Genomic DNA, 24,729 nt, shown 5'->3' on the forward strand with positions numbered 1-24,729 from the left:
GTGTGAGCACTGCTCCCAGGCTCCGGTTGGGTCTCACGCCTCAAGATGGGTGGGCTGGAGGAATTCTGTTTTCTCTACCTTACCTTTTGTTATGTCATCAGAGCCCCTCCACACACAGCACACAATCCACTGTTCAAAGTGGGCAAAGCCCCATGAGGGGGGGGTGCCTTTGCCAAGGTACCCAGCGTCTCTGATGCCTGGTGCTGAAGTCCTAGCTTTGGTACCCAGCTCTGGGGGTACCCACCTAGGTGTCTGGGGCCATGGAATTCCAAAGCCACAGTCAGACCTCACTGAAAAGTACATGGTAGGACCAGACCAGCCCTGGTGGGAAGGAAGGGATGCAGGAAAAGGGACTTGGTGGAAAGAACTCTTGGGTTTGTCCCTTCCTGCATGGGAACATTGCAGGGATTGCAGGTGCCTCTTTTCCTCTCTCCATTGTCACGGACGTGCCCCACCCTCTCCCCCAACTCAGACATCCTCTCCTAGGATGCATAGCAAGCTCTTCTACTCTTGCCACCAGCTCCTTGGAAGCAGGGGGAGCTGGGACATGCCCCCAGGGAGGAGTGTCTCAATTGCCTGAGCAGGCTCCTTCAACATCCAAGGCCACTGTTCGCGGCAGGAATATGCCCCAGCCCTCACAGGTATTGGATCTAAAGAAACGGAAGCACTGATGTGGAGGGCCCTGAATCGCCAGCCTCCTGCTCCCAGGCACCCCTGAAGCTGGACCCCACCGTGAGCCTCACCCCCTGAGCTTCAGAATCTCTAGGTCAGGGCCAGTGGGGCTCCAGAGTGGGCAACGCTCGGAGTGCCTTTTAGAACCAAAGCCTAGGGGATGGGGAGGCAGCCGATCATGTGCCAAGTCCTCCTGACCTGGAGAGGTGCCCTGGCCCAGTTCCTCCTCCAAGTTTGTATTGTTGCCTTTTGTTTTCTTCGACTTGGGAGGTGCCCTACCACCACAGTAATGTTAGATGGTCCTAAAAGAAATGCTTTATCCAATTCCTACTCTGTGCTTTACATCCATTCTCAGATCTCTTTAAAATCTATGAGGTGAGTATTTCTCCTGCTTTACCAATGAGAAACTGCTCAAGGACGTTAAGTTATTTATCGAAAGCCTCCTACCTGGTAAGTGTGGAATTGGTACAGGACCTGCCCCCTTTTATCTGACTCCAAAGTCGGGATGGACTTGCTTTTCCCTCATCAAGCTGCCTCTGGGAGCCCAGAAGGCTCCAGGAGGCTCTGGGGCTGAGGAGGCCTCTAAAAGGCCTCACACCCAGGGAACCAGGCTGATCAGAGTTGGGGCTCTAGCTCCCCAGGGCTTGGTCCCCAGTTCCCATGCAGGGAGTGGTGCCGCTGAGCACTGCAAGAGCAACAGGCTTGGTGCTGCCAGTGTGGGGAGCCCGCAAGAGCAGGCAGGTGGAGCTGTTGCTCCGCACCGTGGCCCTTCTGCGGTCTCTGCAGCCGTTTGCATTTCCTGAAACCGGATCTTGGTGTCAGAGCCGCCCCTGGGCCGGGCGGGCGCCTCAGCCATGGCCCTGCGCAAGGAGCTGCTTAAGTCCGTCTGGTACGCTTTCACCGCGCTGGACGTGGAGAAGAGCGGCAAGGTCTCCAAGTCCCAGCTCAAGGTGAGGGGCACCCGGGGCGCAGGGGAGGCCGGCAGTCACGTCTCATCAGCCCCTGCTGCCTGAAGCTAGACTTGAACCCTGTGCTCCTCCTGGGGCACCCAGCTAGCCAGGGACCCAGGAGGGGTGGGAGGGCCCGTGCTGGGGAACTGGGGCAACATGGCCTAGTGGATGCTGCTGGCCCCTGTCCAGAGGCCCCAGTGAGGTGTGTGCAGGACCATCGCCCAGAGCCCTGGCCCCCAACTCTCCAGAGAGTAGAGGTGCCATCATGGGGTTCTGAGGGCCACGGGCCAAGCTACATCCCAGACTCCATGTGATGAGCACACGTCTCCCCAGAGTCAAGCTTGGGCACACACCCTACTCCTTCCTGCCGCTTCCTCCTGGCTTTGAAGAGAGACAGTTAGCTAGTACTTGTCAGTCACTTCCTCTCAGAGCTGAGAGAGAGTGTTCAAGAGCCTCTGGCAGTCCCAAACCAGGCCAGCTCAGTCATCCTTCGCAGGAGAGCAGCTCCTCTGGACCTTGCCTCCCAGGTGGGACAGAAGTGGGAAGGGGCAAGGACTGAAGATCCCATTATACTGCTGCCTGGCTCACCACCACCCCCCCCCCTCACACTACAGGCCAGGATGGGAAACTTACCTTAGAACTTGAGAACTCAAGTAGGGAAGGGGTGGAATCTGAGCCCAGGAAGAGCCCCATCAGTGATTGCCCTGAAATTCATGCTTGGTCCTAGATAATTCCTGGGGGGCCGAAAAATATCTTTCCTTATTTCCTGTAGCCCTGCATTAGTGCTGCCTTCACCCTAGTTAGTGGGGAAGAAACAAGGCCCTGGGCCGTTGGAGCCAGGGAACGCGGGGAGTCAGGACCAAGGTGGGCGTCAGCCCTCTGGGATCTGCCTTAGGGGTTCACTCATTCACTCTACAAATATTTACTGAGCACCAGCTATGTGCCTGGCATGAGGCTAGGCCACAGTATCCTGGCATCTCCCCTGCCACCCATCTCCCACAGAGGAGGAGTGCAGTCTCAAGGAAACCTCCATTCTAATTGATCGGGCTAGGAGGTGCCTGGAAACCTGGGAGAGACGGGATGGGACAGGTTAGGCATTGTACCCCGCCCCTATTCCATCCCCCTACTTTTGAACTTGGACGTCCCAAACTGGTCCTATCCCATAATCGACCCCTTAGCCAGACTTGTGAGCATCCATTAAATGATTCTTGGCTCCCCCAGGAAGGAGAGTCCACTACCACTTTTGATCATCTGAGAGAATCTCCCAACAGACAGGTTCTTCCTTATGTTCTACTTAAATTGTCTTATTGCAGGTTATGTAATTTAGTGAGGTCTTCAGTATAGATAGAGGAAAAGCAGATGATCCAAAATCCATCCTTGTGGAAACTCCATGTCCTACATCCACCTCCCACTCTGCCCCTTTAATATCTTTCAGGAACAATCCCAACCTCCATGGTTTGTTGTCTCCAAGGTTCCATTTTCTCCCACTCCATTACCTGTGGCCCTGTGACACCTCCAGGCTCTCTAAGCCTCTCATACATGGAAGATACAGCACTCCGTGGCTCTCAGTTTCCTGGGCCAATCAGGCAATAAGCCTTCTTAGTTTGAGCCTCTGTCTTGGCCTGTAACTGGGTGGATGCCTGTTCCCCACCCACCACAGGTTGAGTATTTGCAAGGAAGATCACCTGGGGAGCTTGCATTCTTGAACCATCTGCTGTCTTTGTACCACGTTGCAGCTCACATTGAGGCCACTGCCAGCAGCCTCTGTGGTCCCATAGGATCAATGGTAGATTTCAACCCACTCGACAGAAAACTTGTCCACTCTGGGAATCTGGGCTATAGCAGTGGGAGCCTCAGGCCCAGCGGCCAGTGGGGCAGACATGGCAGGGCCCATGTCATAGGAGAGGAAGATAAGGAAGGCAATTCTCCTCCCTCAAGCCCATAGTGCTAGATACTGGAATGGGAGGAAGTAGTGATAGTGTTGGGGGTGGGGATGCCATAAAGGCAAAAAAGCAATAGAGAAGTGGCCAGAAGGCAGAGGAAGAAGCGGATGAGAGAGACAGACCCACGGGGCACACTCCTTCCACTGAGAGACTTGGTGAGAAGGGAAGAGATCTTGGGGTTAGCCTGTCCTTGCTAAAACTGTCTCTGGGCTTGGCGTCCTCAGTTGGGAAGAGGCAGGAGACCTACACCAGCCCAGAGCAGGCTATGTCTGTCTGCAACAGTCACAGCTTCTCCCCTGATGTGTTGGTAGAAAGGCTGCCAGCGGCTGTCCTGGGCAAAGCCGTGATGAGGCCAGAAGGAGGAGGAGGAACAGCAAGTCCTCTGAGAAGTACCCCAAGGAGTCAGGATTGTTTTCTCTGAAGAGAAGGCTTGGGGGAGAGATGAGATGAGTTTTCTTCTCTGAATTCTTAGAGAAAGTATAATAGTCTTTGTCCAGGTGGGTTGAGAAATATAAAAATAGATCAATAAGAATGTCACTTCTGCCCAGAACGGATTTAGGTTGAACACAAAGCTTCTCAGGACTGTGAGCTTTTGCAGGGTCCACAGAATCTCCCTCTTTAAAGAGCTTTAGGAGTGAGTTCCCATCCTGACAGAGGGCTGCAGGAAGGGGAGCCTTGGGAATGATGGGTTTCCTAATGGCCATACCATCTTCCCTCTGGAAGCAGCTTTGGTTTTAGGCTTCATGGATGATCAGCTAAGAACTTGGCTGCCTCACTCCCTGTCGGCCAGGGCTGGGGTGAAGGGCCTGAGATTGGGCGTGTGGTTGGAGCAGTGTGTCTCAGTGAGGATCCTAGGAGGCTTACCACTTCTCCTTGACCGGCAGGAGCAGGCGGAAGGCAGGGAGGGTGAACTAGGGCCTTCCCTACTTGGCTCTGTCAGGTCTCCCAGGCTCCTGAGCCTCTCATGGGCACTCAGGGCAGTCCTGGGGCCCAGGGAGGGTCTCTTGCCCACCAAGAGCCTCTGAGCTTCAGGCTGTGTCAGAGGTACAACAACCTTCTCCTCAGTAGAGAAGTTAATAACAACTCCAGTCCAGTAATCTGATGAGTGGGGTCTTTGGCTTTGCCCTGACCCCTGTCTGCTGTTGGTCTCCTCAGTCTAGAGTGTGGAGGAAGGGGAGGATGATTCAGTAATGTGCAGAGCACTTGACTCAGAGCCATATAAGCTGAGGCCTATATTGCTCCCCAGTAGGGTGACCTTAGGCAAGTCACTGCCCATCTCTGAACCTCTGGTTTCTCATCTGTAAAGCCTGAGGGCTGAACTGGGGATCCCCAAGCTCTCTGGCTAGCCTCCAAACATAAATTTTAACACAGTACCTCAAGTAGGTGAAATTGATCCTTGATGCAGCCTCTCCTCTCCCTTTTCTGAGCCTCTGTCTTTCCTTTGATGCTGACAGCCAACCCCTCCAAGCCCCTTCTTGCTCTCAGCAGGCACACAGCTAATCCAGAGATTCCCACCTTTTAAAATTCCTGGTGCTACCTACTCCTTCATGATAGTTTTGCTTTAGTACCTCACTGGTTGAGAAAAATACATTCAGTGACTCTTAAAAAGGATCTATATATTTTAAAAGAATCACTTAGCACCTAGATACATTTAAAGACTATAGGCCATGTAAAAAAGAGAGAGGCGGGGAGGGGGGCGGAGAAAGAAAGGAAAGAAAGAAAGAAAAAGAAAAAGGAAGGGAGGAAGGGAAGGAAGGAAGGGAGGGAGAGAGTGGGGGAGGGAGGGAGGAAGAAAGACTATAGGCCATCTAGGAGAAAGAAATTAGTCATTCTTTTTGCAGTTAGTGCTTGGTACTTTTATGGATTCCCAAACCCTCTGTATCTGCGTCTACTCCTGAAGTCTGCAAAAAGTCTACTCCTGAAGTCTGCGATGGGCCTGGTGCCCATCGCATCACTGCACCAGAGCTTTTAGGGAACTCCCAAGCCCCAAGGAGAGAACCACACCCCCTCATGCCTCCAGAGGAAACAGTGAATAAATGAAGCCTCTCAAAGGTCAATTGCTGCCAACCAGAGGTCAGGGGCTGCTTGGGTGGGTGGGGGAGACAGAGAATCCTCTCTGAGGGAGCCCAAATGGCAGCTTGTGAAAACTACAGACACCTGGACCCCACCCCTGGAAACTCTGAGTCAGTAGGTCTGGGCAGGCCCCAGCAGATTTCAGTTTCAACCAGCTCCCCAGGTGATTCGGATGCTTAACCTGAGCCAATGTAGCAGAAATCTAGCATAGGGCTTTAGAATCAGAGTTTGAGTTAGAGGACACTCCACTTCTCTGAGCCTTGGTTTCCTCCCCTGTAAAAGGAGGATAATGAGAGCCCTGCCTTCAGGGCTAAGGACTGATTGAAATCAGCAGGTGAGTTGGCAAGCCAGCCTCCACTCCTGCCATTTCCTTTCCAGCATGACCTCTGGTCATACTCTCTCCCCACCCCCGGCCCTTACCCACACCCAGGCACAGGAAGCCTGGCAGTCTGAGGTCAGCTGAGCTCTCTGGGGAGAGTGTCTGGAGCCTTTAATTCCTCTTTGTCCTGACACCTGATGGCTAACAGGGTCGGAGCCCCTCTGCCCTGGTCTCCTCAGATTCCCCCGGCAAAAGGTACAGGTGAGGAAGGTCTTAGAGGACAGTGTGGGCCAATGAACCAAAGAGAGGAACAGCTCAGATAACTGTGTGCTGCTGGGTGGCAGGTTGTATCCTGGAGTGGGAGGGGATTTGTACATCATCTCCTTGAACTCCATTTTTAGAAATGTGAAAACTGAGCCCCAGCGAGGTTCATATGCTCAGAGAGATTCAGTCCATGTCCGTCTGACTTTTGTATTTTTCCTACTTCTCCCCTTGAAGCACTTAGGTTCATTCAGTAGATATTTATTGAGTGTCCATTATATGCCAGATCCAGTGATACAGCAGTGAATAAAACAGACAAAAAACCGCACACTTGTGTTGCTAACGTTCTAGTCAGAGAACACAGGTGCTAAACAAAATAAGTAAAAGTGCGTGATACATGACATGGAGGAAAATAAAGCAGAAGATATCCCTATCCTTACTGTGGGGGGTAGAGGGGATAGGATTACAGATTTAAATAAGGTAGTCAGAGAAGCCCTCCCTGAGAAGGTGACATCTCAGTAAAGATCAGAAGGAGGAGAGGGTGTGAGCCATGCCGTGACCTGGGCGAAGAATGTTTCAGGTTGAAGGAATATCAAGTGCCAAGGCCCTGAGGCAAGAGTGTGCCTGGTGTGTTTGAGGTATGTCAAAGGGGCCAGAGGGGCTGGAGAGAAGTGAGCAAGAGGGATGAGGTCAGAGAAGGTACAGAGTAAAATCTCTGGAAAGACTCTGAGATTTTACTCTGAGAACCTTGGGAAACCACTGCAGCATTTAAGTTAGACTTGAGGAGTTAGTCAAAAACATGATTACTGGGCTTCCCTGGTGGCGCAGTGGTTAAGAATCCGCCTGCCAATGCAGGGGACACGGGTTCGAGCCCTGGTCTGGGAAGATCCCACATGCCGCGGAGCAACTAAGCCCGTGTGCCACAACTACTGAGCCTGCGCGTCTGGAGCCTGTGCTCCGCAACAAGAGAGGCCGCGACAGTGAGAGGCCTGCGCACCGTGATGAAGAGTGGCCCCCGCTCGCCACAACTAGAGAAAGCCCGCACGCAGCAATAAAGACCCAACACAGCCAAAAATAAATAAATTTAAAAAAAAAAAACAAAAACAACATGATTACTACAATGTGGGGGACATTGTGTTGAGCTCTGGAGTCAGGGTTGAGATTAGAGTCCTTGCTGCCCTCAAGGAATGTAAAACACCCAGAAATGCTCACACCAACAGGGAACAGCAAAAGAACATTATTACAGAGCAATGTAATAGCAGGGTACATTAATAACAGTGGTTAATGGCACCCTTTGTTTTTTATCTCTATAGTTTAAAAATTTTGTCATTGAAAACAATATATGCTCCTGGTTCAGAATAATATAATTTTAAAGAAGTTGAAATTTACTAGAAAAGTAAAACATGTTTTACTGGTTAAAAAAATTGAAAGACAAAAATAGTGTTAAAGAAGGTGAAATTTCCTCCCCTCCCTGGGGAAGAGTGGTAGGGTGATAGCTGTTACCAGTTTGCTGAGTCTTCTAAATTTTTTCTATGTACAAATAAACTTATTAGGTTGAACTATATGAAATTGCTGATGTTTGATTGTTTTGACCTACTAAAATAGTTTAATATGGTTCAGCATAATCTTTGCACACATATTTTACAAATATTTCATTCTACAGCTTGCTTTTTTCTACCTGCCAGTATAATATGCATATCTTTCCATGTCTGTTCATACAAATATAATAATAAAAATAGCTCACAACTTTTATCAAGCAATTTCTATTATTGCACTATGTACCCGGTGCTGTGCTAAGCTCTTCGTTATAAAACACCCTGTGGAGCAGGTGCCTTATTTTCCTCAAAGAGGAGGAGACTAAGGTCTTGGAGAAGTTAATCACTTGCCCATAAGTACACATGTGGCAGAAGTAAAATTTTCAACCACACACAGTTCCATGACTTGGTGTACCTGTCGCCTCTTGAAGGAGCCTCGGGCTGTCTCCAATGCCTCATTTATTCTCCCTTTCTTTCTTTTTTTTTTTTTTAAATTATTTATTTATTTATTTTTGCTGTGTTGGGTCTTCGTTTCTTTGCGAGGGCTTTCTCTAGTTGTGGCAAGCGGGGGCCACTCTTCATCGCGGTGCGCGGGCCTCTCACTATCACGGCCTCTCTTGTTACAGAGCACAGGCTCCAGATGCGCAGGCTCAGTAATTGTGGCTCACGGGCCTAGTTGCTCCACGGCATGTGGGATCCTCCCAGACCAGGGCTCGAACCCTTGTCCCCTGCATTAGCAGGCAGACTCTCAACCACTGCGCCACCAGGGAAGCCCTCTCCCTTTCTTTCTTTCTTTCTTTCTTTCTTTCTTTCTTTCTTTCTTTCTTTCTTTCTTTCTTTCTTTCTTTCTTTCTCTCTCTCTTCCGTTCTTCCTCCCTCCCTCCCTCCCTTCCTTCCTTCCTTCCTTCCTTTCTTCCTTCCTTCCTTTCTTTCTTCCTTCCTACCTTCCTTCCTTTCTTCTTCCTTTCTCCCTTCCTTTCTTCCTTTCTTCCTCCCTCCCTTCCTTCCTTCCTTTCTTCCTTTCTTCTCCCTTCCTCCCTTCCTTCCTTCCTTTCTACCTTCCTTCCTTTCTTCCTTTCTTTCTCCTTCCTTCCCTCCCTCCCTTCCTCCCTCCCTTCCTTCCTCCCTTCCTTTCATTCTTCCTTTCTTCCTCCCTCCCTCCCTCCCTCCCTTCCTTCCTTCCTTTCACCATGCCGCGGCTTGCGAGATCTTAGTTCCGGGACCAGGAATCAGCCTGTGCCCCCCGCAGTGGAAGTGCAGAGCCCCAACAACTGGACTGCCAGGGAATTTCCAAATGCCTTTTATTCTAAACTATGCTTCAGTGAGCATTCTTGTACAGCTAACTGTTCTCTTGAGCATCTATAGGTTAGATGATTTAAAATGCTGGGGACATGCCCAATTTTATGTTTGATACAGTCTTGCCCTCCAGAAAGATACCAATTCACATCTCAACAGTGGGGCATCTGAGTCCCCATTTCTCCACAACCTCCTCAATACTTGATAGTATCAGTCTTTTGCATCTTTGCTAATTTGTTAGGTAAAAAATTGCACTTTCTATATGAGAAGGGAACTTATATTTGTTCTGTGCAGAGCTAACTCTCTCACTCTCTCTATATATATATCTCACTCCATCCTCATGGCCCCTGTGCGTGGTGGGTATTATCCCCTGTTTTACTGACAATGATACTGAGGCTCAGGGGGTGAAGGAGTTTATCCAAGTCCTCATAACTAGAAAGTGAAGGTTCCTGGCCTTCCATGTCCCCCCGCATGCTTCACTGGAGTGTAGCCATTTGGCTGGGCTATGCAGGAAGCTTCCTCAAAGAGGTGCTTTAGGAGGCTTGAAGAAAGATAAAGACATGGGTAATTTGAAAAGAGGCCAGGAGGCAACAGGTAGAAATATGTGAAACTCTTAGAATAACACCTATCTCTTCAGAAGTGGGTATTTCTCTTGTGTTGGTCACCCTGGATTTTAAGTGCTAAGCATGGAGTGGTGGCACCTCTTAGAGTGTGGATTGGTATCCTATGACCACAGATGTATTAATCATGTCTTCTCTGTATATAGGTGGTAGAAACCAAACTCAAAATAACTTAAAGGAGATGTTATAGATTGGCTCACATAACCAACAAAACTCCAAGTATAGTATTGGCTTCAGGCATGGCTGGATCTAGGTCCTCAAATGATGACTCTTTATACCTTGACTCTGCTTTTTTTCACTGATAGCTTTATGCTTAAGCAGGTACTTCCCACACAGGGACAAAAATGTCAGCTACATCTATCTTCTAACAGCTTAACTCTTTCCATGTATACCCATGGGAAAGAGTACACTTCTCCACTGGAGGAAGCAAAAATCCCAGGGCTGATGCTCATTGGCCTAGATTTGGTCATGTGCATCCTTGAACCAAACACCACGACTCCAATGTGCCCACCCCTGCAGCCAGGTGGGGTAGGGGTGCAAATGGCCAATACCACAGATATTGAAAATGGGGGAGAGTTACTTCTCAAAGGAAAATCAAGCCTCTATTACCAAAATAAGGGAGGGGGGCAGAGTTCATCAGGAAGAAACTTCAGATGTCCTTTAGAACAAGAGTAGGCAAAACCAAAGATGGCACATGAGATAATTTGAAGATCATGGGAATGAGGGTTGGGGTGGGGAATCAGAGATGGCTGTCCAGAGGGAAAGGAGGGAAAAGAGAAACACCAATCCCCTTGCTGGACCCCCCAACTTCCCACTTGGCTGAGTTGAACCTGAGGCCCAGGAGGACATTGGGAAGAAGTCTCAAACCCTTCTCCCCCTCCTCTCACAAAAGAGAATAAAGAAATGAAGACTTGGTATACACGCCATCTCTAGGATGTTGCCAGCTTCTGCCTCGGAGGAACTGATTCCAAGGTGGACTGCTGGTGGTGGAAGCAGCCCTTAAATACAGCATTTATTGACTGCCTTTGGTGTGCAGAAGAGGACATAGGTGCTGTGAGACATAAAGATTAACAGAGACCCTGCCTCCAGAGTTCATATATAGTTGGAGGCTCAGGGTCAATATATATATATATTTTTGTTGTTGTTGTTATACATTTATTTATTTATTTTTGGCTGCATTGGGTCTTCATTGCTGCGTGTGGGCTTTCTGTAGTTGTGGCGAGCGGGGGCTACTCTTTGTTGCAGTGCACGGGCGTTGCATTGCGGTGGCTTCTCTTGTTGTGGAGCACGGGCTCTAGGTGTGTGAGCTTCAGTAGTTGTGGCTCGTGGGCTCTAGAACACAGGCTCAGTAGTTGTGGCTCATGGGCTTAGTTGCTCCATGGCATGTGGGATCTTCCTGGACCAGGGCTCGAACCCGTGTCCCCTGCATTGGCAGGCGGATTCTTAACAACTGCACCACCAGGGAAGCCCCAGGGTCAATATTTTAATGGGGAAACAGCCTTCAGAGCCGGGAACAACCAGTTGCAACCTCAACTCTGCCACTTACTCTTAACCTCTCCAAGCCTCAGCATCTTCATCTGAAAAACAGAGATAATAATGTCTGTGTATCACGGTTGCAGAGATTAGATGTGGGGTATAGAAAGCACCTCATACAGTGGCTGGCACATAGTAGGTGACAATTTTTAATCATTCACGCTGTCTGTGATAAGTGCTATAACAGAATTACCCCAAGACAATTTTATTGTTTTCCTGATCTCCTTGTTCGAGCTTCAACCTCTTTGTTCTAATATCATGGGTTTGTTAACCAACCCATTTGCCCTCTGTACTGTCATGGCCACCATCCCTTTTAGCCTTGTCCTCCACATCCCACAGACCATTTTTCATGCCCCTTCTTTGCTCCCTCTCCAGCTCCCTTCCATCTTTAGAAGGGCAGTGACTGGAACTGCACATGCCCTTCCTGGAGCAGACACACTGGACTCTAGGCACACTGCAGCCTGAGTCTTTGATGGTAGATGTCAGGCTTCTGCCCTTGAGCTTTGAGATCTGCAGAGCTGGATTTGAATCCTAGTCTCTTGCTCAGTGTGGGTCCTTGGGCAAGTTATTGAGTCTGTTGAGCCACGGTGTCCTTGTCTGCAGAAAGGGCACATACCTGCCTGACGAAGTGGCAAAGAGCATGGCTGCCTTGGTTTGAATCCCAGCTCTGCCAGCCCTATGCCATTGGGTGAGTTACTTAACGTCTCAGAGCCTAGGGTTTTTTTTCATCTGTGAAATGAGGATATAAACACTTGTTATGTGGGTTAAGCGAAGTATATGTAAAGTGCTGAGCACAGTGCTTGGTACATAGCAAGTGTACAAGTTTTAGTTTTTTGGATTTTATTGAGGTATAATGTACATTTTAATTTCAGGTTTACAACGTAATGATCCTATGTTTATATATACATTGTGAAATGATCACCACACTGAGTCTAGTTAACATCTGTCACCGTACATGGTTACACAAAATTTTTTTTCTTGTGATGAGCATTTTTAAGACCTACTCTCTTAGCTACTTTCAAATATGCAATACGATATTGTTAATTATAGTTACCGTGCTATTTATTATATCCCCCCAGGGCTTTTTTAAAAAAATATTTATTTATTGTATTTATTTATTTAGCTGCGCCGGGTCTTAGTTTCTGCACGCGGGATTTTCGTTGTGGCATGCAAGATCTTTAGTTGTGGCACGCGGGCTCTTTTAGTTGCAGCATGCGGGATCTAGTTCCCTGACCAGGGATCGAACCCGTTCCCCCTTCATTGGGAGCTCAGAGTCTTAACCACTGGACCACCAGGGAAGTCCCCTCATGACTTACACGAAGTTTGTACCTTTTGAGCACCTTCACACATTTCACCTCCCCACTCCACACCTCTTGCAACAGTCTGTTTTCTGTATCTGTGAACACCTTTTTTTCCCTTTTTAAAAAATTCTACATATAAGTGAGATCGTATGGTATTTGTCTTTCTCTATCAGACTTATTTCACTTAGCATAATGCCCTCAAGGTCCATCCGTGTTGTCACCAATGGCAAGATTTCATTCCTTTTTTAATGACTGAATAACATTCCATTGTGTCTATATATACAGAAGCTTTAGTTATGATTGAATTGAATAATGTATGCAGAAGACTCAGCCAGGATGGAGGTGGGGACAAGTGGGGAGGTGACAGCCACCCTTTGGCCCAGTTTTGGTTGGGGTTCAGGAAGGCAAACTGCCCTCTGTCTCAGGTGCTGTCCCACAACCTGTACACCGTTCTGCACATCCCTCACGACCCTGTGGCCCTGGAGGAGCACTTCCGAGATGATGACGATGGCCCTGTGTCCAGCCAGGGGTACATGCCCTACCTCAACAAGTACATCCTGGACAAGGTGGGGCCCCTCTAACCTCTCCCCACTTCCCAACCTGACCAGCACCCTAATACATTGCCACCCCAACTCCTCCCCCTATGAACCCCATTTCTGTCCCCTCTGTCCATCCCTGCTCTCCCATCTCCATCCTTCACCTCCCAGACACTTGCCCCCTCCTGGCTCCCCTTAACTCACTCTCAAGCTTCCTCCTCTCTATCCTAGCCTCCACCTTTCCCACGACCTTCCACCCCATCCCTGCCTAGCTTCCAGCTGTAACTTTTACAAAAGGCTCTCCAATTTCCCCCAAGTGCTGTCCCCCCTACCCCTCCCAGCTGTCACTGTCTTCTCAGGTTCTCCTTTACTGTCCACCCTCTCCTGGGCTTCCCCTTCTTTCTCCCTGGGCTGAGGGACCTGGGTTTCTCTGTGTGCAGGGGACTTGGGGGCAGTGGTTGTGAGGGAGTGATGGCGGTAGCAGGGCTGGGGGCTGGGGTCAGGCTGGTTGGTCAGCTAGTTACCTGATCATCAGCTCAGGGATTCCTCAGGTTAGAGCCCCAACATGGCAGGGTGGGGAGCAGGGGAATAGATGACCCTAAGAAGCCAGCTGGAGCCTAGTTGGTGGTAGAGCAGGGACGGGGCAGCCTTCTCAGCTGACTTGCCGGCCTGGTGGCAGGTGCAGGAAGGGGCTTTCGTTAAGGAGCACTTTGATGAGCTGTGCTGGACCCTCACGGCCAAGAAGAACTATCGGGTGGATAGCAACGGGAACAGTATGCTCTCCAATCAGGATGCCTTCCGCCTCTGGTGCCTCTTCAACTTCCTGTCTGAGGACAAGTACCCTCTGATCATGGTTCCTGATGAGGTAAGCCCCAGGGACTTTATCACTCGGGGACAGACCTTAGCAGAACCATGAAGGAGGCCAAATTGCCTCTGTACTTTCCCACATCGCCTTTCTTCTTTATCTCCCCACCCTGGGACCTGTTCATACCCATCTGTCTCCAGATGCTTAGAAGTGTCCATATCAGAACCATTATGCCTTCTCCCAGGAGGTCAAAAACTACACTTCCTTCAAGGCTCTGCTAGCCCTCACAGTAGGAAAATGATCTGCAAATTCTATTTACACAGAGGTGTGAATGCCTGATACATTACTGGGCATTTTAAAATGAGAACATTTAAAATCAAATGGCCGGATTTTAGGCACTGTGGCAATCTGAGAAGGATGCTATTATTAGGGGAATAGAGACCTTCCTGGGACATCTCTCCAGTTACTCCAAGTGGGCAACCAAGTCTGCCCCTGGTTTCAGATTTTCTCTTCCTATCTTCTACGCTATAGGGGAGAGCCAGGGCAGACTCAGCTCAGGGCCCCAGAGAAGGCATCCTGGGAGTAGAGGCCTAGAATTCAGCCTCTACCTCCTTAACTCACGGGTGAAGCCAGGGCAGATGCCCCCCCTTTTCCAGTCACCCTCCCTCTACTCCCCCTCCTCTCTCCCCTGTCCGTTTAGCCTTCTCCTGACCCTTTAGCCCTTTTGGTGGTTGCGAAGATACCAGGGCGAATTTAGGTCTTTAGAGTAGGGTATGTGGGGGAGAGATCCACCGTATTTACAAGAAGTCCTGGCACATCTAACTTGGCTCAGATTCGTGCCCTTGCCTCTGTTTGTGGGAAGAGTGAGGGGGGCCCCTCCCCACTCCCAGCAGAGACCCAGTAGCCCCCAGAGTGAAAGTCCTGGAGAGAGTTTCCCAAGAAGCTGCTGGGGCAGTCGAGGGACATGTGTCTATCTATACAGACACCTGGCTGGCTGGGCATCTTTGTCAGACTCCTGCCAGTCAGGACAAGGTGGCCTCTCAGAGGTCAGAAAGCTGCTAGCTACTGTGATCAACATGCAGTGTGAACAAACTGAAGCAGGAGGTACCCCAACCACCACTTCCTGTTCCTCTGTAACAGGTTTCCTGTCCCTGCTCTGCTTACTCCACCTCCAGTCCGCTTGCCCTCCCATAGGGGAAGGATCCCTAAGGTTGGGGCTTGGGGCTTGGAATAAGGACTCATGGGATACGGATCTGAATTGAGTTCTGGCTGCTACCAACTTGCTGTATGATTCAGAACAAGTCACTTCCCCCCCCCCCTTTTTTAAAGGAATTCCTTTATTTTTTATTATCATTTTTTATTAATTTATTTTTATTTTTGGCTGTGTTGGGTCTTCGTTTCTGCACAAGGGCTTTCTCCAGTTGTGGTGAGCGGGGGCCACTCTTCATCGCGGTGCACGGGCCTCTCACTATTGCGGCCTCTCTTGTTGCAGAGCACGGGCTCCAGACGCTCAGGCTCAGTAGTTGTGGCTCACGGGCTTAGTTGCTCCGCAGCATGTGGGATCCTCCCAGACTAGGGCTCGAACCCGTGTCCCCTGCATTGGCAGGCAGACTCTCAACCACTGCGCCACCAGGGAAGCCCCACTTCCCCCTTTGAGCCTCAGTTTTGTCATCTGCAAAGTGAGGATATTAGATGAGAGGGCCCTTGTTCCCCTGTTGACATTTTCCATGACTTGCTGTCTCGGCCTGGCCCCTGGCCCCCTCAGCTCCCACCTCACTCTGCCCTTAATTCAAGGCAGGAAGGAGTGGGACTGGAGCTTGGGGAGGGGATGCCTGAATTGAAGTTGGGGCTCTAGGATCCCCTCCTAAATCTCTACTCAGGTGTCCTCCAGCATTTAGTTGTTTTGTCCTCTGACCCTACGCCCCGTCCTGTCCCTGGTCACTTCTGCCCAGGCCCCGGGAGCCTGATGGGAGCGCCCCCTGGTGGTCGCACCAGCGCCACAGCCTGCTGCAGCCACCAAGCCTTCCCTCCCCCACTCCAGGTGGAATACCTGCTGAAGAAGGTGCTCAGCAGCATGAGCTTGGAGGTGGGCTTGGGTGAGCTGGAGGAGCTGCTGGCCCAGGAGGCCCAGGCAGCCCAGAGCACCAGCGGGCTCAGCGTCTGGCAGTTCCTGGAGCTCTTCAACTCAGGCCGCTGTCTGCGAGGTGTGGGGCGAGACACCCTCAGCATGGCCATCCACAGGGTCTACCAGGAGCTCATCCAGGACGTCCTGAAGCAGGTCAGGCCAGGCTGGGAACTAGGGGAGGACCCCGAGGAGGGTGAAGCCGGGGGCGGGGGGAAGTGATGCCTCTGACTTTGCTCTGGCTGGCAGGGCTACCTGTGGAAGCGAGGGCACCTGAGGAGAAACTGGGCAGAACGCTGGTTCCAGCTGCAGCCCAGCTGCCTCTGCTATTTCGGGAGTGAAGAGTGCAAGGAGAAAAGGGGTACAATCCTGCTGGATGCGCAGTGCTGCGTGGAGGTGAGGGGGACAGTTGAGGGGGTAGAGCACATCTCAAGGCTCAGAGGGGCTCCAGTGCAGTGTGAAGGCAAGGGGGTCAGGAGGAGGGTAAATGGGAAAAGCCACAGTGACAAATTCCCGCTTAGATGAGTGCAACCCAAATACAGCTGACCCTTGAACAGCACAAGTTGGAACTTATATGTGAATTTTTTTCAATAAATACATTCAGGAATACAGTGCCATCAGCAGTTGGTTGAATTTGCAGATGTGGAACCAGGATACTGAGGGCTGACTTTAAAGTTATATGTGGATTTTTGACTGGGCAGAGGTTTGGCACCCCTAACTCCTGCATTGTTCAAGGGTCAGTTGCATACCTGGGTACATCAAGGCTATTCTCAGCCATGGCAGCAATTTTTTTTTTCTTTTAGAAAAGTAACACACTTTATTTTTCCTTCCAGTTTTATTGAGCTATAATTGACATACAGCACTGTATAAGCTTAAGGTGTACAGCATAATGATTTGAGTTATATACATCATAAAGTGATAAGCACATAAGTTTAGTGAACATCCCTCATCTCATATAGATACAAAACTAAATAGAAAAAAATTATCTTGTGATGAGAACTCTTAGGATTTACTCTCTCGGCAACTTTCCTATATAACATATAGCAGTGTTAATTTATCATGTTGTACATTACATCCCTAGTACTTATATTTCTTATATCTGGAAGTTTGTACCTTTTTTTCTTTTTTAAAAATTTATTTTATTTATTTTTTGGCTGCATTGTGTCTTCATTGCTGCGCGTGGGCTTTCTCTAGTTGTGGCAAGCGGGGGCTACTCTTCGTTGTGGTGCGCAGGCTTCTCATTGCAGTGGCTTCTCTTGTGGAGCACAGGCTCTAGGGCGTGTGGACTTCAGTAGTTGTGGTACATGGGCTCAGTAGTTGTGGCTCACAGGCTCTAGAGCGCAGGCTCAGTAGTTGTGGCTCATGGGCTTAGTTGCTCCGCGGCATGCGGGATCTTCCTGGACCAGGGCTCAAACCCGTGTCCCCTGCATTGGCAGGCGGATTCTTAACCACTGTGCCACCAGGGAAGCCCTGGAAGTTTGTACCTTTTGATGACCTTCATCCAATTACCTTCCCCCCATCCCCGCAACAACCTCCCTCCCCACCTCTGGTAACCACAAATCTGATCTCTTTTTCCATGGATTTGTTTGTTTGTTTTTGAAGCATAATTGACCTGCAATACTATGTTAGTTCCTGTTACACAACGTAATGGTTCTGTATTTCTATATATTTCAAACTGACCTCCACAATAGGTCTAGTTATGATAGGTCACCATACAAAGATAACTATGTAATCATAGTTATTGACTATATTCCCCACACTATTCATTTTACACCCATGACTCACTTATTTTGCAACTGGAAATTTGTACCTCTTAATCTTCCTCAACTTTTTCCTTCCTCTCACTATGCCCCCTACCCTCTGGCAAACACACCTGTTTGTTCTCTGTATCTATAACTCTGTTTATGTTTTGTTATGTTTGTTCATTTGTTTTGTCTTTTTTAGATTCTATATGTCAGCACTTTTTTAAAAAAAACCAAACTGCAAATCAAATACTAAAGTCATTGGTGAATAATGTGGACTTTGCTAAAGATTTCAGAGGAGATGGCTTATGTCTCACTCTACCCAGCAAAACTTTCTAAAAATCCTCTTTGAAGTTCTTTCTCCTTCACCCAAATTCCATTCCCTTTGGCAACTCTATACCTCCCTTTTCTTTCTCCCTTCCCATCCCTTTTCCTCCCTTGACTCTGTCCATTATTTTAGAGGCTTAAAACAACAATTTTAAAAACTGTAGTGAAAAAATATACATAACATGAAATTTGCCATTTTAACCATTTTGTGTTACAATTCAGTAGCATTAAGTACATTCACATGTAACCATCCCAATTATCTATTTCCAAAACTTTTTTATCATCCCAAACAGAAACTCTGTACCCATTAAGCAATAACTCGTCTGCCCTTCCCTCCAGCCCCTGGTAAACTCTATTCTGCTTTCTATCTCCATGAATTTGCATGTTCTAGGTGCCTCATATAAGTGGAATCATATAATATTTGTCCTTTTATGTTTGGCTTCTTTCACTTAGCATAATGTTCTCAAGCATGTTGTAGCATGAATCAGGACTTCATTCCTTTTTATGGCTGAATAATATTCCATTGTAAGGATGTACCACTTTTTTTTTTTTTTTTTTGCGGTACGCGGGCCTCTCACTGTGCTGCCTCTCCCGTTGCGCAGCACAGGCTGCAGATGCGCAGGCTCAGCGGCCATGGCTCATGGGCCCAGCCGCTCCGCGGCACGTGGGATCCTCCCGGACTGGGGCACGAACCTGTGTCCCCTGCATCGGCAGGCAGACTCTCAACCACTGCGCCACCAGGGAAGCCCAGGATGTACCATGTTTTATTTATCCATTCTTTGATGGACATTGGGTTGTTTCCATCTTTTTGCTACTGTGAATAATGCTACTATGAACATCCAGGTACAAGTTTCTGGATGGATATATATTTTTTCTCAGGGTACATACCTAGGAGTAGAGTTGTTGAACCATACATTCATTCTATGTTTAATTTTTGAGGAGCAGCCAGACTTTTCTACAGTGGCTGCACCATCTTCCATTCTTACCAGCAGTGTATGAAAGTTCCAATGTCTCACCAACACTTGTTATTTTACATTAAAAAATGTTATTATTATAGTCATCCTAGGCTCTGTCCATTTTTGTTACATAGGGAAACAGCTGTCATTGTGGAAACAGCACAGATCTAGGCAGAAATCCAGCTCCACCACTAATAGGCAGTGTGAATTGGGCAAATTCCTGGGCCTCTTAGAGCCTCAGTTTCTTTCTCTGTAAAGTGGAGCTAATAATAATCCATGCCTGGTACAGACTCTAGAACACATGAAGCTCAGTAGGTGGTAGCTATTATTTTCCACTAGAATGTAAGCTTAGGGAAGGCAGGGATTTGGTCTGTTAGGCACATCTCAGTATCCCAAATGCCTAGAGCAATGAGTGACACTCAGTAGACACTACAAAATATCTGTGGAATGAATGAATGGAGAACTTTCTCAACAGGCAGGGCTTTGTGGAAATGAACGGTCTCGATAGTGAGGACCCTGTCATGGGAGATGTTCCAGCGTGATCTGCATAAACACTGGGTGATCCCTCTGTGCTAGGCCCCAGGGAGAGATACCAAGAGAACAGTCCCACCTTCAAAGAGCAAAGGATACAGAGCTGTGGGCACACAAGTATCCCCATAACTAACCTTCAAACCGGGCCACGCAGGCTCCTGTCAGAGTGGGAGGGGTGCCTGGGGAGGATGGTCAGCCAGCGTGGGTAGGGGCTGGAGCTGCAGCAACCCTGGGGCAGGTGTGGCACTGACTCCAGTGAAGCCAGCCTGTCTGGGGCCGTCCACCCTCTCTCAGGTGCTGCCCGACCGAGAAGGGAAGCGCTGCATGTTCTGTGTGAAGACTGCCTCCCGCACGTACGAGATGAGCGCTTCAGACACGCGCCAGCGCCAGGAATGGACGGCTGGTGAGTGCTCGCTGGATGGCCTGGACCTGGCTGGGCCTCAGTCGCCTCATCTGTGAAAAGGGGGTGACAGCATTTTGCCCAGCGGGAGGCTGGGCACTGGACACGGGCAACTCCTAAGGCCCCTTTCTGGCGGTGGGTCACCTCGAGGCTGCCCTGCCCCCGGCCAGCCCCTCCCGCTCCCTCTGCAGCCATCCAGACGGCGATCCGGCTGCAGGCCGAGGGGAAGATGTCGCTGCACAAGGACCTGAAGCAGAAGCGGCGCGAGCAGCGGGAGCAGCGGGAGCGGCGCCGGGCGGCCAAGGAGGAGGAGATGCTGCGGCTGCAGCAGCTACAGGAGGAGAAGGAGCGGAAGCTGCAGGAGCTGGAGCTGCTGCAGGAGGCGCAGCGGCAGGCCGAACGCCTGCTGCAGGAGGAGGAGGAGCGGCGCCGCAGCCAGCACCGCGAGCTGCAACAGGCGCTCGAGGGCCAACTGCGCGAGGCTGAGCAGGTGGGGCCGCACAGCGCAGGAGGCGGTGGGCTGAGGGGCGTGGTGCGGTCAGGCCTGGGAGCTGAGCACTGGGGGCGGGGCCTGGGGCGGAGCCTTGGTCGAGGGCGGAGCCACGCATTGAGGGATGCAAGTAGAGGCGGGGCTTGTCTTGAGGGATTTGGGGGACAGAGCCTGTAGGTCTGAAGGATGGGTATGGGACGGGGCCTGTGGGATAGGAACCTGGCCGAGGGATGGCTTGAGAGGAGAGACGGCAGGGTGCGGGGCCTGAGCCTACGAAATGGGAGGGTCGGACCTGAGTGCTAGGTGTAGAGTGGGACCTGGCTCAGAAACCTTGGCTGGGGGCGGGACTTGGACAGATGAGCTGCTAAAGACGGTGTGATTGGGGATGAGTTTGGACCAAGGCTGGACTAGTTTGGATTAGACTTGATCTGAGTTTATAATGAAACCAGTTTGGGGAATGCAGGATGGGAGGAAGGCAGGATGAATATGGAGGCGGACTAAGCGTGTAGAGGCAATTAGATTTAGGATTTAAGAGATCTAGATCTGGAGTCAGACACTGGATTCAATCCCAGCTCTGCCTCTTAGGAACCCTGTGATCCAGGCAAGTTCCTCAGCCTTTCTGTGCCTCAGTTACCTGTGACATGTTCATGCCAAGAGAACTTGGCTTATAGAGGTATGGAAAGGCGGCTCAACTAAGGAAACACTTTGAGTTATAATTGTTATAACAATTATAACTATTGTCATTCCCTTCCAAGCACTACCCTAATTACAATTATAAAACGTTATATTATAATGTATAATAATAACTATTAAGGCTGGTGCTAAAAAGGGGATGACTTGAGCCCCTTTCCCTCATGTAGTTCACTGATCATTATCTGAGTTAGTCAGGCTTGCAGAGGAGATCAGATCAGGAAACGCTGACATGAAGGAACTCCCCAGACCCTCACCCAGAGATAAGTAGTTGGGCTGGCCTAGCAAAGCCCTGGGGAAAGGAGCAGCATACATGCTGCCTCTCTCCCCCATGCCCCTATTGACCTGGCTCCATTTCCCGAGCAGGCAAGGGCCTCCATGCAGGCTGAGATGGAGCTGAAGAAGGAGGAGGCTGCCCGGCAGCGGCAGCGCATCGAGGAGCTGGAGGAGATGCAGCAGAGGCTTCAGGAGGCCCTGCAGCTGGAGGTGAAAGCTCGGCAGGACGAAGAGGCCGTGCGCCTAGCCCAGACCAGGTAGAACTGAGGGGCCCCTTCTGCTTCCCGTCCCTGACTTCCCAACATCCGCCCCCTTCCCCCTTTGCCGAGCACCTGCGAGGTGCCTTGGCTCTGGAGGTGACACAGTGGATGCCTGGCAGACTGCTGGAAGAGGAGGAGGAGAAATTGAAGCAGCTGCTGCAGCTGAAGGAGAAACAGGAGCGCTATATTGAGCGGGCACAGCAGGAGAAGCAGGAACTGCAGCAGGAGATGGCCCTGCAGAGCCGCTCCTTGCAGCAAGCCCAGCAGCAGTTGGAGGAGGTGCGACAGAACCGGCAGAGAGCCGACGAGGACGTGGAGGTGAGGCCTTGGGTGGAGCAGGTTGGAGGCTGCCAGGTGAACAAGGGTAAGCGCGCGTTAACGCACAGGCTCTGGAACCTTCCCTCAAGCTCTATCCCTCAGGCTCCATCATTGCCTGGCTGTGTGACCTCTGACAAGTTGCCTAACATCTCTGAGTTCCAAGTCCCTTATCTGAGAAAGGGGACTGGTAATAGCATTGCTATGAAGATTAAATGAGATAACATGTGAAATTAAGTATGTAGTAAGCACTGAAGAAACCTTAGCTACGACTTTTATCATTGTTATTAATCTGGGCAAAAATTTTTCCTCCTACTCTTCCAGCCCCTACTTTGCTATCCCTGTACTTTGGCTCCACTCTTTGGAGCCTGAATCTCCATAGAAGACTTTTTTTTAAACTTTTGATGTTTTGTTTTTATTAATATTGATTATTTTCTTTTGCTGTCTTGGCCTACATGATCATTGTAAAAAATTCAAACATAGAAATAAGTATCAAAGAAAGGGAAAGTTCCTCTATGATTCCCCACCCCACAACCGCTGCTAATGGCTGGGTGAACACTGGAGCAGAGGCTTTTGCATTAGGTCTTGGGAAGGTGGTGTAATGCAGTGGTTCAGAGCTCCGTATATGTCCCTGGGCAAGGCACTTAACCTCTTTGGAATTTGTTTGTTGTTAACTTCTGCTCTGGAAGTTAAATAAGATATTAGTACATCTTAGATGCTTAATAAGTGGAAACTGTGATTATTTCTGACCTTTTGAGGGCCTGTGAGTCCCCTGAAATTGGATGCCAACTCTATTCATATAATAACTCTTTATGAACATACATGCGTTTTTCTGGGAAGATGATCAATAGCCTTTGTCAGATCCTAAGGGGTGTGTGAACCTGAAAAGGTCAAGACTCTCTGTCTTGGAGGGTGGCTCTGACCCACTCCTCCCTGGTCCTGCCCCCACAGGCTGCACAGCGGAAGTTGCGCCAGGCCAGCACGAACGTGAAACACTGGAATGTCCAGATGAACCGGCTTATGCATCCAATTGAACCTGGAGGTGAGAAGGGTTAGACCCTGGAGCTTTCCCTGGAGCGGGGAGGGAGAAGGGAGCATGGAAGGGATACCCCCAGATCTACAGAGCCAGCACAGGACTGCAGGTCAGTGGGTTCTCTCCCCCAAGGGCTGAGGCAAGGCCCCTCAACTTCTCCCCTTTGCATGCACCTTGCTCCTTCCTCATACCCGCCTTTTTTCTGCCAGACAAGCGTCCCACCACCAGCAGCTCCTTCACAGGCTTCCAGGCCCCTCTACTCGCCCGCCGTGACTCCTCCCTAAAACGCCTGACTCACCGGGGATCCCATGACAACAAGACCCCCTCACCCAGCATCAGTGAGCAGCAGACGTCCCTCAATTGTGGGGAAGAGGCGCCCACCTCAGCTTCCGCCCCTCAGGAAGATAAAGTGGACCCAGCACCAGAAAACTAACCTCTGCTAGCCTCTTTCCCCCAACTTCATGCCTACTAGGACCTGGACACAGCTGGCCTGTGGGTAACACCAGCCCCGGCAGAAGAAGGAGCTACAGTCCTGGTGCCAAGGGCCCAGGCCCTCCAACCATGAAACAGTCCAGAATGGAACCTGGTTCATTTTTTTGCACCAGCCCCAGGCCTCAGACCACTGAGGCTGTCAGGGATGTTGATCCTTGAGAACTTGACCCCAAGGACTCTATGCCCTAGACTGGGAAAGAGAGTCAACAAACAAGCCAGGGGCCCTCTGTCCCCAGACTGCCACTAAGTTGTGGAGGCACATTTCCAAATAAAATCAGCTCTTGGGATAAATTATGCATCAGGTCTATAGTCTGTCTCTTCTACCATTTTCTCTCTTCTTCCCTCAAGTCCAGTTATATGTCCCAGAAAGAGTAAGGTATAATGCAGTGGCTAGGAAAGTACACGCTGCCACTTTCCAGCTGGGTGACTTTGGTCAAGTTTCTTCACCTCTCTGTGCTTCAGTTCCCATGTTGGCAAAATAGGGATCGTATAGTACCTACCTTACAGGGTTGTTCTGAGGATTAAGTGTTCAGCACGTGAGCAAGCACTATTATTGGTATCACCCCAAAGTGTTTATTGAATGTATATTCTATGCCTTGCAATTTCCCAGTTTATTTAATTCTCGTGGCAACGCTGAGAGGTGGATATTATTATTCTCATTTTACATGTGTGGAAATTGAGGCTCAGAGAAGTCTGGTAACTTGCCCAAAGCATTTCAGACTTGCTTCTCTTCCCATATTGTCTGACTTACCTACCTTGTTACCTAAGACAGAGATCTGGGAATCTAGGATGACTTGCTCCCTCCCTGCCATCCCCCTCATGAAAAACCCATCATTAAATCCAGTAGATTCTCTCTCCTTCATGCTCTCATATCTACTGATCCATCTCTATCCCCATGGTTACTGCCATGGCTAAGGCCAAAATTTTATCCTCCACCTGCATGCTCACCTTTGACTCCTTCTCCATCTTGCCCCATATCTAATCAGTCTCCAAGTCCAACTGATTGGATTTTCTTGGTCACTCTCAAATCCACCCCCTTGGGGCCATGTCTAATGGCTACTGCCTTACTCTGGCCCTTGTCACCTCCCAACTGGACTAGAGCAGTAACCAAGTCTCCTTGCTAACCCTTCTCCCCACAGCTGCCTGGATAGGCTTTTTAAAAAAATATATTTATTTATTTGGCTCTGGATCATAGTTGTGGCACTCAGGATCTTCGCTGGGGCACTCAGGATCTTCGCTGGGCCATGAGAA

The 24,729-nt window shown here is 49.8% G+C and overlaps 1 protein-coding gene across 1 annotated transcript; it reads left to right on the forward strand.

Moving 5' to 3' along the window:
- Positions 1-1,494: 1,494 nt before the first annotated feature.
- Positions 1,495-23,771, forward strand: DEF6 (DEF6 guanine nucleotide exchange factor). Its single transcript, XM_059076360.2, has 11 exons — positions 1,495-1,622; positions 12,929-13,069; positions 13,719-13,904; positions 15,886-16,122; positions 16,216-16,362; positions 19,817-19,925; positions 20,114-20,412; positions 21,469-21,635; positions 21,758-21,956; positions 22,905-22,995; positions 23,196-23,771. Exons 1-11 carry the CDS (start codon positions 1,527-1,529, stop codon positions 23,417-23,419), a joined length of 1,896 nt encoding a protein of 631 aa, XP_058932343.1. The 5' UTR covers positions 1,495-1,526; the 3' UTR covers positions 23,420-23,771.
- Positions 23,772-24,729: the final 958 nt, after the last annotated feature.

This window comes from Kogia breviceps, chromosome 10, assembly GCF_026419965.1.
Source record: "Kogia breviceps isolate mKogBre1 chromosome 10, mKogBre1 haplotype 1, whole genome shotgun sequence".
In the NCBI taxonomy this organism is placed as follows: domain Eukaryota; kingdom Metazoa; phylum Chordata; class Mammalia; order Artiodactyla; family Physeteridae; genus Kogia; species Kogia breviceps.